The sequence below is a fragment of the Eumetopias jubatus genome, unplaced genomic scaffold (genome assembly GCF_037043125.1).
Source record: "Eumetopias jubatus isolate StellerSeaLion01/CBP00866 unplaced genomic scaffold, mEumJub1_p1.0 scaffold_7, whole genome shotgun sequence".
NCBI classification, from domain to species: domain Eukaryota; kingdom Metazoa; phylum Chordata; class Mammalia; order Carnivora; family Otariidae; genus Eumetopias; species Eumetopias jubatus.
The window spans coordinates 126,992,302-127,011,075 of record NW_028274813.1 but is presented as its reverse complement, the minus strand read 5'-3'; the positions used below and the strand labels follow the sequence as shown (position 1 = coordinate 127,011,075).

The 18,774-nt window shown below is 41.5% G+C and overlaps 1 protein-coding gene across 4 annotated transcripts in view; it reads left to right on the top strand.

Moving 5' to 3' along the window:
- AKAP13 (A-kinase anchoring protein 13) overlaps window positions 1-18,774 on the top strand; it is a 319,382-nt gene that overhangs the window by 231,491 nt on the left and 69,117 nt on the right. For 3 of the 4 annotated variants that reach the window (XM_088024950.1, XM_028122139.2, XM_028122135.2), the window contains 4 exons: window positions 9,222-9,592; window positions 11,830-11,883; window positions 15,028-15,093; window positions 16,924-17,116. In XM_088024950.1, the coding sequence (XP_087881076.1) occupies window positions 9,222-9,592; window positions 11,830-11,883; window positions 15,028-15,093; window positions 16,924-17,116 (684 nt within the window). The remainder of the gene's footprint in view (window positions 1-9,221; window positions 9,593-11,829; window positions 11,884-15,027; window positions 15,094-16,923; window positions 17,117-18,774) is intronic. The other variant, XM_088024951.1, reaches the window with a different exon arrangement.

Genomic DNA, 18,774 nt, shown 5'->3' with positions numbered 1-18,774 from the left:
TGTCTCTGAGGTTATCTAGGAAGAGGGAAACCATGATTTTTTTTTTTTTTTAAATAATAGAATTTGGGTAATTTCTACTGTGACTTTGAGGTTTTCATTGTAAGGACTTCTGAACCGTCCCCCACCCCCAAGGAGAATGCCATTCTGAAGGGGCATGTCTCAGAATATTTTACTTGTGTCTCAGATAAACAGATAATCTCTCTTAGTTCCAGCTTTAAAATTGAATCACTGACAGTCACTGAAACCAGGTCATGGATACATGGGGATTTGTTAAACATTTATGTGTGTTTGAAATTTTTCATAGTCAAAAGTTGTTTTGAAATTGCAGAGTCTTCATTAAGAAAGACTTGCTTGCTCCCTCCTAGGTGCATGACAGCTTGTCCCTGGATGCTGGCGTCTGCAGAATGGGAGTGATTTCTGGTCACTAAACTGAGTGATTTTCCTAGCTAAAGAGAATTTGAATTTCCTGAGTTTTGCCTCCTTACTCAAACTGCCAAAAATATTTAGGAGATTGTTCATACGAATGGCTGGTGCTAGATTTGGCAGTTTTTTCAGGATGACTAGACAGAATTGTTAAGAGTTGAAGCATACTCCCCAAATCAACTTTTACCTACATGTCATACCCGAGTGGCTCAGAAAATCCAGAAATGGTGGACGCACTGTCATCTCTCCGTGCACACACGAGGATGTCGCATGGCCTGGGGTGAGATCTGGAGGGTTCTTCCTCTTGGTTATTTCCACTTTCCCAAAGTTGGGTTGTGACCCGGAGAGGTTTTGCAATAAAAGTTTTCTCTGGCATTCATAAAGCCAACCAAGGGTTTGCATATGAAAGGAAAAGGGGGGAGAGAGAGAGAGGGAGACAGGCTAATGCTTAACAAAGTGGTTACTATACACTCGACACCGAACTGAATTTTTTATAATATATGTGTTCTCCTTTCATGCTCCGGACAGCCCTGCGAGGTGGGTGGTTTTATCCTCATTAAACTCCTGAGGGAGAGCAGGCTCTGATTGGTAGACAGGTGTATTCCAAATTACTCAGCTGGTACGTCACAGTCTTGAGATTGTACGTAGGCCTGACTCTCCAGTCTGTTCCCTGTTACTTTGCTCTCGATCTCCAGACACCTGCTTTAATCGCCAGTGATTTTATACAGAAGCAGGGTGCTGGCAGATGGGCCATCAGCAGCGTCCCTCACCATCTGCCTCCGTGGACAGCCACACAGTGTGTGTGTTGTGAAACATCACCCTGTCCCGGAGTGCCTCATGCTCTCCCGTCTCTAAAATATCCTCTCTGGGCAAGCCATCACAACATTCTTTCCTGTGAACCACGAGTGGTGCGTTAGGTCACTTCCTACAGCCATGTGGGTGACTCTGGCCTCACAGAGGTCTCCTGAGCAGCCTGCAGTGTTGGTCACAAACTCTTCACCTTACCCTTCTATTTCCATTCACCTGCCTTCTGGTAAACACGACTCGGGTGAGAGGACCTTCCTGATTACCCTCTGAATATTTGCTTGTTCTAAGGTCTTATTCTTCATAGATCAACAGCATAAAATTTAGATTTTTTTTTAAGATTTCATTTATTTATTAGAGAGAAAGCACAGTGGGGCAGAGAGGGAGAGGGGGAAGCAGACTCCCCACTGAGCAGGGAGCCTTATGCGGGGCTCGATCTCAGGATCCCGAGATCATGATCTGAGGCTAAGGCAGACTCTTAACCAACTGAGCCACCCAGGCGCCCCTAGATTATGTTTTTAAAGTAGGAAGAAATCCTGGTATTTTTCTTGGCACCAGCAAAGAAAGAGTGACCATAAAATAGATAATCTCAGCCACCCTGTTATCCAAAAGGTTCATTGAAGTCCACGAAAATACTGATAGTCAACTGTCTCTTTTCCCAAAGAGAATTAGATAAAGTAAAACGCTCACACCTTGTTTTTTCTCCAGTTCGTAAAATGTATCCACAACTAAGAAAATCAGAGTAATTCCCCTAAGATGCTAAGCCTTAAGGGAGCATCCTTTCCTTCCTATGCTATAGTTTGCTCTCAAGTACTTGATCACCAAGCCAGATAGTTTTTAGGCTTTCAGGGATAAAAATAATTATACTTACAGTATCCATATTAGAAAAACTGTTATCATTTATGTACAAGTATTGAAAATTACTGTAATTTCAGAACTGTGAAACAGTTTGCTATCACATGCTTAATTAAGATTCTTAGATTAATTATCGCATGTAAATGGATTAAACAGTTGGCACATACTAGGTGTTTAAAATGTGAGTTGTTATTTTCCAAGGCACATAGCAGAGTGCCTTGTGTATCATAGACAACAATTTATAAATATTTAATAAGTTATTAGAAACTGAAGGACCAGTATTTTGGCAATATCAAACATTCCTTCAGGGGTAGTAATAAGATAGAAAGTGTGTAGTTGTTTTTGTATTTATGTATACATATGTTGCATATGTATACATATACTATGCATATGTATACGTAACTGCATAGTACCCATCTAGTGTAACTCTTGGTTAAGAGAGCCAGTCAGGCATTTCCCCCCAACATTTTATTGAGAAAATGCTGGAACATCCGGGGGGGTTGGAAGAGCTGTGCCATGAATACCCACCACCTGGATTCTACCATTAACTTCTTATACTTGCTTTGCTACACACCTGGACATCTGTCCTTCCTTTTTCTACTTACCAGTCCACCTAATTTCTTTGATGCATTTCTGAACAAGTTACAGATAACAACCCACTTTTACCCCTAAATACTTAGAATTCAGTATGTGTTAATAGAGTTGTTTTCTGTTTGTTATAAAATCTACACACAGTGAAATGCGCAGTGTGAAGGCTACCATTCAGTGACTTTTCCCTCAGCTTTACTGAGTTATAATTGACAAAAATTGTACATATTTGAAGTGTACAAGAGGATGTTTTGATAGACATACATTGTGAAATGCTTACCACAATCAGGCCAAAGTTATCTATCACCTCACAGATTTACCTTTTTGTGTGGGTGGTAAGAACACTTGAGATTTACTTTCCTAGCAGATTTCAAGTATACCGTACATTATTATTAGTAATCGTGGTCACATGCTGTACATTAGGTCTTCAGAATTTATTCGTCTCTTAACAGAGCTTGTTCCCTTTGACTAACATCCCCTATTTACCCCACCCTCCGGGGAAGCCCTGTTCTACTCCCTGTTACTATGAGTTGCCGTTTCTGGTTTCCATGTAGAAGTGAGAGCATGTAAAGGTTTTCTGTCTGGCTTATTTCACTTAGCATGATGCCCTCGGGGTCCATCCATGTTGTTGCAAATGGCAGGGTTTCCTTCTTTTTTTAACTCTGAGTAATATTTTCTTTACCTGTTCAGCTGTCCGTGAACACTTAAGATGTTTCCGTGTGTCGGCTACTGTGAGTAATGCTGCTGTGAACATGGGAGTGCAGATACCACTTCAGGACGGTGTCTTTATTTCCTCTGGATATATACCTAGAAGTGGGATATTGCTAGATTAAATAAAACAGTTCTAGTTTTAATTTTTTAAGGAACCTACATACTGTTTTCCGTAATAGCTGCAACTCAGCAACTTTTAACAAATGGTTCATCTTTGTTACCCAAACCCCCATATGGATCAGACTATTACCTTCACTTTGGGAAGTTTCCTTATGCCCCTTCTCAGTCTGTCTCCTCTCCAAGCCCTTGGAGGCAACAACTGTTCTAGTTTCTTTCCCATCACAGGTTCGTTCTCTTTTTTTCAGAGCCTCATACAAATGGAATATAAATATTATTTCTTTCAGGTAGATGAAGGGAACGGATAGATCATATGGCAGGTATCGGTTTGGTCTTATAAAAAAAAAATCGCCAGACCTTTCTCCAAAGTGGTTGTATCATTTTACATTCTCACCAGCAATGTATGAGAGTTTTGGTTGCTCCATGTTCTTATCAACATGTATAATTGTTTTGTTTTGTTTTAACTTTAGCATTTCTGGTGTGCAGGTAGCGGTAGCTCATTATCATTTTGATTTACATTTCCTTGACAACCAGCGATAATGCTAAACACATTTTCATGTGTTTATTGGCCACTTGCATATCTTCCTTTGTGGAGTATCTGTTCATGTTTCTTGCCCGTTAAAAAAAAAAAATTGGAGTGTTTGGCTTTTTGTTGTTGAGAAGTAGGAATTGTTGTATATGGTATCCTGGATACCAGTCCTTTGTTAGATTTGTGTTTTGCAAATATTTTCTTGCAGTACATGGCTTCCTTGTTTGCGTTCATAAATGTGTCTTGATGTACTGAATGTTCAGAATTTTGGTGAAGTGTAATTCATCCATTTTTTATGAACTGTTGCTACCTGTGTCCTGTTCCTGATTTGTCTGCCCCCAGTCAAGATGTTTTCTTTTAGGACATCTATAATTTGGGCTTTTACATGTAGGATTGGTGTCCATCTTAATTTTTTAGAACATTTTTATCACAGCTCTGTCATATATAATAATAGGACCGAGTCCTAGCTGTACTTAGAATCATCTGGAGAGCTTTAAGAAGAAAAAGAATCTGGCCCTTATTCCCAGACCAGTTAAGTTAGAATCTTACTATGTAACCTCACTGGACCTCAGTGGTCTCATATATAAAATGAGAATAAGAATACCTACTAAATCAAATATTGAAAGAACAAATACATCTAAATCACTTAGTGCAGAGCCCCCATGTGGCGCGAGTATCCAGTAAATAATCATTACTCACATTTATGGAATGAATAGTCCGTTGCATGTATATCTAAGTATGAATCATAGTTTCCCGAACTTTATATAGACAGCAGCATCATTTAATTTAGCCTTTCTCATTAACTTTTATTTATATCATTATTTTGTAATTTCAATTTTCCTAGTTTATTTCACCTTAAATTAAGCAAAACAGTATCCTTGGGTCAGTGCCCCTGGAGTCCGAGCTGTCCGGCAGGGACTGGTGCACAAGCCTTTGTATTGCTCACTGGGCCTGCTTTTTGCAGGCTTTCTCTTTGACTCCTAGAGATTTTTGCGAGCCTGATCACCGTTTGCAGATTTTCAAGATGGCATAAACTGTAAGGAAAAAGAAGCTGTTGGTAGAGATGGTAGTTTATGTGTATGTGTCCATCCTCCCATATGCAGGAGGAAAACCAGTCAGGACAGCTCAAGGGAGGAAGGGCTCGTGTGTCAGTCTCAGGTCTAGACTCAGCCGTCTGTCTCCCAGTATGCTTGCTTTCTCGCAAACAAGCACAACTCCCAGCCACCCCTCCTCACCTGTGTCTTCCTTTCTGTGTCTCTTCCTTCTCTGCCCTAACCCACTCCCAGTACTGCATCTTAAGGGAAAAGAAAAACAAAAAACTTGTATGTAGCAGAGAATTGTGTTCTGGTCATCTGCTTTTAAGACTAAGGAAATAAAAACCATATTTTTTTTTCTTAAATATGCACGTGTATATATTGCTTAAATATATTCAATGACTTTCAGGAACTTGGGCTATTACTCATGATTGTCTTGAGGAACAGTGCCAGGGGATCAGTTTAACTAGTACATTTGATTTACATAGAGTCAAAACCAAGTTTTTAAAAATGTGCTAGTTAATTTAATCCCATGGCACCTTTTCTCCAATCAGGACTAATATGCGAAGTCTCTGAAAGTCATTTAATCAGCAGACATTTTAAGAGAGAAGACCTCTCCAAAGAAAGACCAACATACAACTCAAAAACTGTTAAGAATAAATAGTTTCAAATATTAGGCGTGGAACATTCTATTATGTGACAGAAGCCGTAACTTTCCCCCCTTCTGATGTATAAATGGAAAAACAGCATCCCCAAACCTGGTACTTTCTGTGAGGAGGGGGCAGAATGGTGGAAGTAACGGTTCTCGTATCTCTTATTTGGCAGATATCCCTAAGAACTTAAGCGCTAATAAATTCAGGGACTGGAAAAGAATCCTGGGGAAAAAAATTCAAAGGCTTAAAAAACCTACTTGTTCCCTCTATTCGTGATTAAAATAGACAGTACCTTGCAACAGCCTTATATTAAGGCCTAGCCTTTTTACTTAAAGGTCATCTTCTAGTTGAGGAAGTGGCTTATCCATAGGCAGATACCTAGCTGCAGAAAGACGAGGACCATATTCCGGGTTTAATTTTTGGTTATGTCGCTGATGCTTTCTCTTCTGCCAGGGGAGCATAAAGACATGGTGAAGCCGGGAAACTCTTCGGAGAACGCATAAGTTTCTGGAAAACGTAATTTAGAGCCTTCTTTAGATTCAATCCAGCATTTAAAGAAAAACCACTGGCCTCGATATTTAGAAGTGAAGACTGATCTCAGTTATTGAGTTTGTCCTGTTTTTGCCTTTTTCAAGTAATAACCACAAGCTCATAATAGTTGAAAGGTACAATAACAATACATTGTGAACTTCATTCTTACCAGGAGCACAAGACTAAAGAACTCACGCAATTACTGTGAAAACTCCCTGGTTATTTAATTTTTAGGGGGTGTGTTTTGTTTAGTTTATGAGTTAAAAGTACACACTAAGACGTGTCCTGGGACACACCAGGATCAACACTGCATTGCGGATGTATGCTAGACAGATTTCTCGTTTTTTTAAAATGTGTACAAACAGGCCACCAACAATTTTCCCATCTCGTTTTAATGTCTTACAAAAGGGTGGATGCTTGTTTAAGTCTCAGATTAGTAAAGTACCAGAGAGATAGCAGGTGGTCTTTCAAGGCAGTGTCCTTGCAAGGCCACTTAGGTGCCAAATCGAAAAGAACGACCTGTTTTGTCATCTGCGCGTCATTTCCTAATCAGGAAGCATGAGCTTATGAGAATATATGATAAATGGCTAAATGGAAACTTGAACTCATTTTCGTTTCCTTTGAAGCCTTGATTGTGTGTTTGACAATGGGCCCGTCACACATTTTGCTTTTTCATGCCCCTTCTGTTTGTCCCCTGGTACTGTTCTGAGAATTAAAGGTTGAGCAGCTTGGGGGTGAGTATATAGTTTCCGAGGGTTGCTGTCACCAATTACCACAAATTTGGTGGTGTGAAACGACAAAAATTTATTTTTCACGGTTTTGGAGGCAGGAGGTCCTACAATCAATGGATCAGAGGGGCTGCTTTCCCTCAGGAGGCTCGCAGGAAGAATCTCGTCCCTGCTCCTGTCCCAGCCTCTGCTACTTGCTGGCACTCCTTGGCCAGCCCAGGGCTGTAGACCCATCATCCCAAGCTCTGCCTCCCCGCATATCTCCCCCTGTCTCTTCTCTTCTCCTAAGGATACAACTCCTTTGGATTTAGGGGCCACCCTACTGTTGTATAATCTCATCTTAACTAACTACGTTTGAGGAGAACACAGTGAGAAAGCCAAGACATCCTGAAGGTTGATATTTGTGATCATCTACATCGTTCCTGTCTCTGGAGAGCAGCCCCATGATAGAATGCTTTAGGATGCACAGGTTAATCCTCACTAACTTAAAAAGAACTGTCAATGATTTTATTTTAAAATAATACCTGCCCTATTTTAGAATCTACTTGGTTAAAGCATCGTTTTATTTTACAGTGTGGCCCAGTGAAGGGAACACAGGACCTTGAGATCTTGTCCTTGCAGAGGCGCTTTTTTTTTTTTTTTAGATTTTTTATTCATTTAAGAGAGAGCAAAAGCACGAGCACAGGGGAGGAGCAGACTCCCTGCTGAGCAAGGAGTCTGATGACATGGGGCTTGATACGGGGCTCGATGACACAGGGCTCAGCTCGATCCCAGGACCCCGGGATCATGACCTGAGCCAAAGGCAGATGCTTAACCAATGGAGCCACCCAGGCCGCGCCTCCAGGGTTTTTTTTAAAGATGATGAGGGGAACAGAACAGGGCAGTTTTAGTTGAAATCAGCCTGAGTTCACTTCTTGCTCCCGCTGCTCACTGCCTATGTACTGGGAGGGCCTGGAGAGCCATTCCAGGTCCTGGTGACCCCCACATCTCCCTCTTAGTCTCATCCCTCACGCATCATTTCAAGAGCAATTAACCGAGGAAACCCGGATGCCACAGAGTTGGGGGGGGGTACTCCAAGAGCTGGCAGAGATTCAGCCCAAAAATTGTAGAGAATGCTTTTGAAGTGTTAATGTAAACATTTGAAAATACTCTCCTTATTGAATAGGTCTTATTTTCTATTCCAAAGCTTAAAAGGCTCATTAGTTCTCATAATTTTTAAAATCTTTCTCAAAGAACTCTAAATTTCTTCACTCTTAATTAAAACTTTGAGTAGACTGGCTAATTAGGAAAATACTGTGAAGAAGGAAAAATAAACCACAGAATGCCTTTCTCTAGTCCCTGCTCCCTCTCCTAGAAGAACACAGTAAAATAAAGATGTTAAGATAGTGCAGTGCCCAAATCTGAGAATGTGATCATGCATCTTCTAGACACTTCTACTTACCTTCTGGATAAATTCATCTTTTGAGTGTCAGGATGCTCATCTTTCCCTCACCTGTCAAAGTATGAGCTCTGGTGTATGTAGCAAACAGAGAATGTCAGGCTACTTGGGATCAAAACTGTACTATTTCTCTTAGGCTCCCGAGGTTGGCCAGAGAAGGAACATCATCACTTACTTAAGACTCCATTGCCAGGACTGATTATGTTATGTGTGATTTAGCTTGATGACACTGCCAATCCTCAGTGAGAAATGAGAAAAAGGAATAGATTTCTTCCACATAGGCATTTATGGCCAGAATGTGGGCATTTGTGGCAGATTTTAGGTAGGGTCATAAGCTATTCTGCATTTTTTTCAGTTACAGACTTGCTTTGGGAATATTAAATTCAGAACAACATTATGGCAGCCAAGCAGACAACCTTGTTTTTAGTTAAAGCTTGGGGGAATAATTAAACCTAATAGTAAATGAATTTATAGAGTTTTCATATAGAAACCCCAATACATAAGGGTTCTCTTCGTTTCAGCTGGTGGTATTGGCCTGTGGAGCTGACCTGAACCCGGGTTAGATGTTTTTCCCCTGTAAGAAAGGAGGGGTCTGTGTACCGCTAATAAGAGGGTCAAGGGAACACAGACCTAGACCATACCTTCATCGGGGACAACTTGGATCCAACTGTGACCATGCTTCAAAAAAGGAAACACCCTGTTTGATGCCACTTGTGATCTTGCCCATCCTACCCACTATGAAGCCACTCCTGGGTCGGGACTAAGGAGGCCTTGCCATTTCCAACTGTGTGTGTTCTCTCTCCATGACAGCCCGAGGAAGAGCCGCTGGTCTGTGATATCACCGGATCCAGTTCCTCCACCGACGACACCGCTTCCTTGGATCGACATTCTTCTCACGGCAGTGATGTTTCCCTCCCCCAGATTTCAAATTTGAACAGGTCCAGAGATCAGCAGTGTCTTGACAGCTTCTACAGCCATGGTGTGGGAGCTGAGGGCCGAGAGAGCGAGGGTGAAGCTGCCGGCTCAGGTGAGATGGAGGAGGAGGAGATGGACAGCATCACCGAGGTGCCCTCGAACTGCTCCGTGCTGAGGAGCTCTATGCGCTCCCTGTCCCCTTTCCGGAGGCACAGCTGGGGTCCTGGGAAGAACGCGGCCAGTGATGCCGAAATGAACCAGCGCAGGTGAGGTGGACCCGGCGGGGCCGTTGGTTTCATTTCTCGGTGTCTGCTTGCTTTTGATTCTGTGATTTGGTGTTACCATGGTAAAAGAATTTAGGAGACACCGCGGTACAGAGGAAAGCAGATGGGCTTTGGAATCAGGAAAACCTGTGTTCAAACCCCAGCTCTGTAACTCACTATGTAGATAAGCTTGGGCAAGTTACTTGATCCCTCTGGGCTTTAATTTTCTCATCTGTAAAATACCTGCCTTTCAGAATATTTGTGATAATAAATATTGCAAGTGAAATAGGTCTATTACATGGTGGGGGTTTAATAAGTGCCAACAGTCGTTCAGGCCATATCTGTTAATAAAATTCATAGACTAAAAAGTTGTGGAGGGAATAGAGTCCTGTCAACCTTGAATTAAAAACTAAACACGAAATCTTGGTCTCAACACCATCTGTTTTCAGAGTGCTTCCCAGAAATTGCGGTCCGTTTCTAATGCGGAAAGTTTGGACAGAGTCTGAATGATTATTTAATCAGTAAGAGAGCCTCAGAATCATTCAATATCATTGGATGGTTGGTACTTCTCCATGTATCCTCCAGTCTTTGGGGACGTGGGTACATGTGACCCTATGTCACACCTTCCGTCCGGAAGCAGGCTCTGAAAAGGTAGTTTGGAGTTGGCCTCTGACCATAGGCTGCTTCCAGGATTTAAGCAGACGGTTGTAGCTCTAACGACCAAGTGCCATGATGCCTGCTGTATGTACAAAGTTGTGTTTACTCCCCAGCTACTTTCTAGATGAGGGAAAGCAGCTGAGGGAGCAGGCTGACCATTGTGTGAATACAGGTGATGTGACAAACTCACCTGGAGCGGTTATGGCTTTTTTTCTTTTTAATTCCCTGACCTCCTTATAACATGGCTCAGATTTCAGAGCTATAGGTATGTGGAATCTGATGGCACTCACTCGTGTATTCTTTTATCCAGCCAACATATGTTGAGCACCCGCCACATGCCAGGCATTTCTAGGTTCTAGAGACACAGGTGAATGAGCCAAAGTCCCCGCCTTCATGGAGCTCACAGCGATATCTTACACTTGGCTCGTGTGCTACTCTTCCCAGACTTGTTTCATAACAAACGATCCCATGTGATTTTCCAGTCCTCTCCCTGAGTCAGGTGGCATTGTCTGCATGTTCACAGATGAGAAGATGAGACAGGTGCAGACAGTTGATATCACTTAACCCAAACTAGGTCAGTAGTAACTAGGTTTCTGGTCTCCTAGTTAAGTGCTCTTTCTGTGATTCCATATTATTTTCTGGTAGAGTTCAGGATGTTACCCTTAAAAATAAGCAGTTGCTTTATCTGCTGGGTAGTTTTTATATACATTTGAAAGCATGGATTATATAAAAAGCATTTTCTAAAAGCTTTCCTTCCCAGCTTTATTCACGCTGTACTTTTTTTTTTTTTTAGAAAGCATTCACGCCAGTTAAAAAATAAGGATGTGGGGAATCATCCCTGTAGCTGGAATTCTCTTCCTTAAGCAAGAATAGCCTCTTGACAGGACATACTGTCAGAGATGCTAACAGCATCGAGAAACAAGGGTTTATTTTAAAAGGCAATCCATTTTTCTTTATAACCCGCTATGGATTTCAGAGCTGGCTGTGACTGGATTCTGTAGCTCAGATGAGGAAATTAAAGCTCAGACTGAAGGATTTGCCCCAGATTACATGGTGCACTTAAGACTGAACTAAGACTAGAACCCTATCACTTAATTATTCATATTTGCAACCTGCATAATATCATGGCATCTCCTCTGAGCCTAGCATTGACAGTCCCCTCACACCACTGCCCAGTGCCTCTGGAGTGATGGAAGGGCTTGAATTAGTTTGACTGATGTTTACAGTGTTATCTGCATATAGTATAACCTGAATTTTAAAGTCTTAAGGAAACCCTTCTAACGCTTTGAGTGGCCTTTTTTTTAATCCTTTTACTTTTAGAATTTAATAAACCTCATTCCTTGTCATCTGATTAACTCTGTGGAGCAAGGAGGGAGCAGAGTAACCCTCCCCAGAAATTGTCAGGCTGTCAGGCCTTTGTGATTTTGATGTGTTTCTTCCTCCACATTCTCTCTTCCCCTGCCTTCCTGTACTGTTTCTCTGAGTGGCTCGTGTCTCTCCCCTTCGTGATGTCTGTATGCTTCATGCGTTTGTGTCCATTTTGTTTCACCTCAACACTGACCTCTTCCACCATTCATTTTCAGTTCATTGCGAGTTCTTGGGGATGTTGTCAGGAGACCTCCCATTCATAGGAGAAGGTACAGAGTTCACTAACTTGATGGACTAACTGTGTTGGCTCTGAGCTTCTACTAACAAGCATTTCATTTTGCTTGATCCATGATTAAACCGTCTTTTACAATAATGTCACGTCTGCTTCAGGCAAATAAAATATAGGTGTTTATTAATTGCTGATGTCCATTTGCATATGAAATGGTTTTGTGAGTCTGAAATTTTTTCCTATTCTCTTTTTATCTTTAAAGGAAACTTTTTTAGTGTTTTTTCCATCTTGTACTTAACTGATGTTCAGATCACTTTGATAATAGGGTCTCCCCAACTCTCCCTAGAATTCAAAGACACGTCGACTGTGCCTGTCTAATGGACCCTGGGGAGTGCATTTTCTTCCCCCACCCCACCCCCCAAGAAGGGGAAAGAACCAGAAAAAATTGTGTGCTGGCACACAGGCCCTAACACATTTTCGACACATTCTAGGCCCCCTGACCACCTCCACTCCAATGTTGATGTAGTCATTTCCGAAAACAAGTAAGAGGCATCCGCTCATCTCCCAGTCTTCCAACTCCTTAATTATTTTTTGTCAGGTAACATTTTGAAGCTAACAATTAGTAATTTAGAAGCTGAAAAGTCATTTCTAGTCAAAAAAATGCCGATTTGCTTTTCAGATGCTGAGTTTTATTTTGTTCGGAAGTCGTCACTAGTGACCTTTCCTTCCGTTATTTGGGGGAGACAATTCGGAAATCCAAAAACGATGGTGGCATTATACATAGTTTCTCATATTGGGAGACATTTGTAAAGACGTATTTTCAGTTCTGAGCTGAAGCTCTTCTTGGGAAGCTGGCAGGTAGTGGTCCTCCCTACTTTGTCTTTTTCCAGATTTCAGGCACAAAATTGAGTTCAAATACAAGTACCCTCGTGAATCTCCGGTGACGAGACTCAGTTGAGTTGTTCTCCCAGCGGAACAAGTTGTTAAATGCCCTTTTCAATAGAAGTGTCTGAACCCTTTAGAGATGTAGTTGGCTCTCTGTAAAGCATCCACATGTTGACAGTGGAAGGGGACGGGTGGCTGGATGCAGTCCCAGGAAGCATATAGATAACGCTTCACAACAGGGCCACACACCATTTCACCCTTAGTCATTTTTCTGCAGGAAGAATGTGAAGTATCATTTAAAATTCTCTATGAAGCCTTAGTTAGTAAAATTGAAACATTTCCACAAGTGTTAAACAGTAGAGAGCAGGATATTTGTTTTTTTTTTAAGAATCTAAAATTTTCTACATCTCAAAATGAGGCCAAAGAACCATTAAATGTCACCCCCACTAATTGAGGAAATTGAGGATGCTCTCAAAAACACTCTCGTGTGCTCTCTCTCTCTCTCTCTGACAAAAATCTTTAAAAAAAAAACGCTCTCGTAATGGGAGTTCTCCGCTAGAAGGAAGGGCAGGTCTGCTGCCGCTGAAGGACCACCTGCAGCTTCCTTCTTGGAGCCTTAGGACCCCCCTGTTACGTCCTCTTTCTCTCTCCCTGTCGCTCTCCATTCTCTTCATCCTAAATTTCACCCTGTTCTCTCACATCATTATCATTTTCTGAGAGTAAAGGGATGTTTAAATCTGTAGAGGGAGAGTATTTTTTTGAATGATAACTTGGTAATGTATATTCGGTTGCTGATTTACCATGTTGGATATTTTTAAAATTTTTATTAACAGTTTGGAGATTCAAAATGAAATTAATAACTTCAGAGAATGGACTTCTTAGTCTCGTGTGTGTTTGTAAATTATATCAAGGCTTGCTTGCTTCCCTCACACGAGCAAATTATAAGTCCGTCTGATTTCCTGTATCAGACTGGAGATGTGTCTTAGATGCTAAATTTTCCTTTCTGCTTCTGCCCTTCTGTGCTTTGTACTATTAATTTAACCTGATTTTAAGTGTTATTACTATTTAAATTATTTTTAAATGCCATGATTTTAAAGATTTGCTTTTAGAAGGCTCTTCTTCTTCTATTTATTTATTCTTCTATTTATTCTCCCACCACCTTCCTTATGTCTTTTCCTCTGCCAGAAACCCCCCACTTACTAAAACGAAATTAAGTGTATTCAAGGTATTCAAGGGGTTTTTGGTGTCTGTACATCTTCCCATTTGCAAGATTCCAGAGAGAGCTGAGGGGGTGTTACTGTTATTCCCCCTTCTGAAAACAAAAACACATCACTTAGAATTTTAAGGCCCCAAATAGTAGCAGTGTATTTTTAAACTGGTTTTTGATTTGTCAGTCAGAAATCCTGACCTACTGATGCAGTTCCCTTTACAGTGTACCTGATATTTTGAATTGGTTATTTTTTTGGCTAGTTATATTTACATGGTATTTCCAACCCTAGATTTTCTGTCCCTCCTGCTTGAGAGTAAATATTGGTGCCGAGATAAAGTAGATGATCAAATGGAGTTTTGGTTTTTTTTTTAATCTCGTGGGGAAAATGGATGCAAACCTAAAATTAAGACACATTTCTAACTCAGTACCACAGAATTCCTTTTGAAGAAAATACTGCCTTTGTTATCATTAAAATACAAGGAAATGTGACCATTGTGACATGGCCAATCTTCATCACAAGAGCTTAGTGAGTAGCGTTTAAAGATGGGTGTGAGTGTTGATAGGATATCCTTATTAGGAAAGACTCATGAGTAGATGGACCCTTAGTGGAAACGTGTGAAGAAAATTGATGACCCAGTGAGCTTACCCCAGTGCAATTTGTCACTGTCCCTTTTAGTCAAGGGGGAGTTTAGTGTAGTTAAGGATTATCACTGTGGCCACGGAGGTCTGAGAGTGGCGTGGCGGAGCATGTGGAGAGACTGTCCCCAGTAGTGGGGATACGTCGGGAGAACACCTGAGGAGGGAGCCGTGGATGGAGTGGGCTCTTTGTTCAGAGTTGTTACCCTGTAACGAACTGACGTAGACATTTCCAGCACATTGTCTAGGTGGATATTAGTAGAGCAGTTTTAAGTTTCTGTGGTTTTTGTTCTAGCCTTTTTCTAAATTCTAAGTGTTACGTTCCTTATTTTTTGATGATCACATAAATCCATCTGTCTGTAACTATGGCTTTTCTTTTCAAACCCAATAACCCCGTCCCTGTTTCCTCTTTTCTCCCTCCATTTCTGTTTCTGCCTTTGATGTCATCCCCAGTATGAGCTGGTGTCCCTCTGGTGTACAATACTCTGCTGCCCTGAGTGCTGACTTTAATTACAGAAGGTATGGTATTTTTCCATGTCCAGCCACCAAAGGGGGAATCATACAATATGGCACCTGGGCTTTTGGCTGGGAGCTTGCTTCTGTGTGGCTAGAATGCATATGGCAGTGCGCTTTGTGACGCAGTGTTGAGTTGCCTCTGCTGTGGGCATCACTAATCCATTTGAAGGGGTACAAACTCGGAGGCGGATGGTGTACCCTGGTGCATCCTTTCTGTCTCAAGTGGCTGTAGGTTTGGTGTTTTGTGCACAGGCCTGTACCTCTGGTACGGTAGACCACTTCTCTGTTTCTGGTCTGTCCTGATTCCCAGAACCTGGGGATTCCCACAGCCTGAGGAAAACAATGACAGAAGCAAGGCAGCTAACGAGATGCACTGATTTCTATTATGTTTCCAAATCCCCCAATCTCTTTAGATTCCAAATTCACAGATTCCTCAGTGTTTTATATTCTTCTCTCAACTAAGCAGCCAGATTTAATTACTAAAACATTCTCAACGTTAAGTTTTGTGGGTAATGACAGACTGGTTTTCTCAGGCTTTACAAACAGTTTCACAATAGAAACCTAAATTTCTTCTTCACGTAGCCTGTGTCCTTATCCCTGGTACTGCAAAGGAGTTCACAGAGACACGTGGACTTACACTTAATCATGATTTCTATTGTCATATTGAAATAAGAAAAACAAAACCCATTGTTTAAATTACCCACTAGAGAAAAACAGAAGCATATGGTTTCAGTTCACAGTAAGTAATTTGTGAAATGCAAAAAGCAAATAACAGGCCCTCCGGACTGGCATACGTGAATTATTTGCAGAATTAACTGTCGTACAGCTTGAGCAGAGGTAACTGCATAGCTTCAGTATACCTTCAAGTGCGTTTCCAGCTGCTTGTAACGGAGGTCGTGGTCAGTTACAGCTCTGTTCTGCTCTCTTGCTTATTGGAAAGAAGTTCCCGCTGCAGCTGTAACAGGTGTGGATTATTCTGGCTAGCAACCCCGAGGCGGATAGATGGCTAACCGCTCTCTGTAATCTCCTGCTCACAAAAAAAAAAAAAAAAAAAAAAACTTTTTCTCACTCTGCAGACCACAAAATCGTTATTCCAGGGATCCCATGCCCTTAGTTTGCCCCCTTTTTTGGTCAGTCTTAAAAGGCCTAGACTTAGCAGCTTTTCAGCATTTGTTCTTTAAGGTGGCCCATGCACCTGTCTGCGACTCACAGTTCTCGGGAAACCTGTCAGGCAGTTGTTGGACTGGCCACATGGGCACAGACGCTACTGCTCAGAAGTAACACTCAGGTCTCTGGGGTGGACACACACCTGTGAAATAGTAAAGGTCAGCTAGACTGTAGTTGAATGTAAAGTTGTTAACGGTCCACTTGAATGGACACAAGGGCAAGTCTGGGTCTCCCTGTTTGTCTTCTGAAAGTGACTTGTGCACCAGTTTTCTCTGGGCCGTTAATTCTTTGGCATTAGCTGAGTTAGACTTTGGCAAAGATCAATTACATCAGATCAAGGAAAAACACACAAATAAAAGATTGATAAGATAATACAGATGGTATATTGAAAAAAAAAAATCTTGAGAAAATGACCTTAGATGGTCACCATTTGAATAAGTTGAATGAAGTAAGAAAATCTAAGTGCAGTATTCTTTCTCAGCATACCAACGCCTGCGGGGGGAGAGGTAGGCGGCACTCCTTTGTGCCGTGCCCTTGTCAATAGCTTTGCTAGGTGACATAGAAATAATATAGCAGCAGGGAGATATACCCGAAGCAATTTCTTATCCTCCTTTCCTTCCTGAGACTCGGAAATAGAATGAATTAACTCCTTTGCTCTGTGTTCAGTTTCAGCCTAGAAGGCTTGGCAGGAGGAGCTGGTGCCGGGAACGAGCCATCTTCGTCTCTAGGTGTAGACTCTATAAACACCAAAGAGCTCAGGCACCCTTTCAGTGGGGAAGAAAGGGGTGACTCTTTGGTGTCACTTTCAGAGGAGGATCTGGAATCAGGCCAGAGAGAACATAGGATGCTTGATCAGCAGGTAAGGCTGAAGAGGGTATATACTGCTAACTTGGAAAAATTCACTTTACTCCCCTACATGTGTCCTCACATTAGGAACAAAGAAAACAAGACTTACGTTAATATAAGGCTAGTGGCCGTGATTGCTTACCCATTATATAATGCACTCAATCTAGCACAAAGCAAGTTTTTAGCACTTAATACTAATTCAAGAATACCATCAATCTGCATTAATTTAAATATTCCGTCAAATATTTGAAGCATACGGGTTTCAGTTCACAAGTAATTTGTAACCTTTTTTAAATTAGGAAAGTACCCAGGTTATTAAATTTTTCCTTCTTATCTGAGGACTTCTTTTATCATCTCAATAGTAAAATGAGTCTTGGTGTGTTACACAACACTGTTAAATTTAAATTCCCTAATTTTTCAAAAACATATCCCTTTCTGGGGGGGGGGAAGAAAATCTTATTCTTTGTCTTCTCACATTGCCTAGGAAATGGCTATTTCTTTCTCTCCGCTTCCTGCAGCTGTCAGAATTTTTCAGAGAGCATCTGCACTCCCTTCCCTCCTAATGCTCTCTTCATGCCTGCCACAGGCGCTCCCCCTTGGAGGGCCTGGCCTTCCTCACAGCCGGTCAGGTGACTTTCCCAGTGCTCCCCTCGCAGGCCCTTCATTCCGAGGCTCACCACCGGGGATGGGTCCTCAGGGAGTTTGCCTTGAGAACTGGAATCGTAAGCTTTCTGAGCGTCGCACCCTGCTCCCGGTCTTTTATCCTCCTCTTGGACCAATGGGACTTTGGATTGATTTCTAGGAGGATTCTGTGATACACATGCAAATGAAACGTTTCTAATTAAACAGACACAAAATTAAACACCTGTCTTTGAGTAGGTGACTGGAGTTTTAGGTAGAGATAGAATGAAACATTTCTAATTAAACAAACCAACAAAAAAGTTAAACAGCCCGTTCTTTGAGTTAGGTGACTAGGGTTTTATGTATACATTTAATGTTTTGTTATACCCCACTACAGAGCAGTGATATGACCAAATAGAAATTGGACACTGGAGGATTACCTTAATAACGTATTACTTACGTGAAGGCCCAAGAGAATTTCGGCTGTATGAAAGTCAAATTGAAGGCTCAAAGGAATTTTGCCCGGTTATCCCCTCCCCCCACCCCCCGGGTCTCCTGGGCCTGACAGTTTAGAAGAAGTTAAGAAAAATAACAAGAAGATGGAGAATAGGGTGCCTGGCTGGCTCAGTCAGTGGGGCATGTGACTCTTGAGATCAAGAGTTCAGGATTATGAGTTCGAGCCCCACACTGGGTGTAGAGATGATTAAAAAAAAATCTTTTAAAAAATAAACTTTTAAAAAAGAATATGGAGAATATAGTTATTGAGGCAAATGATTTAAATTTATTCAACCTAACAGTAACAGAAAAAGGGAGTGAAAAATAGAAACAGTTCTTTTTCGTGACCTGCCGATAGCATCTTTGGTTAGTAGAGAGTCTGAAGAATAAACCGCATTTCATGTGTGTAGAATCTTTTGGAAGTCTGTTGTAAGACCAGACAAAATACCAAAATTGTGGGTTTGTGAACAGAATCCTAGACTTAACAGTCAATATATCCCTTTGGATTCCGCGTAAGCCCTTGTGTGTGAGAACTTCACACCCATTTGAAGCGAC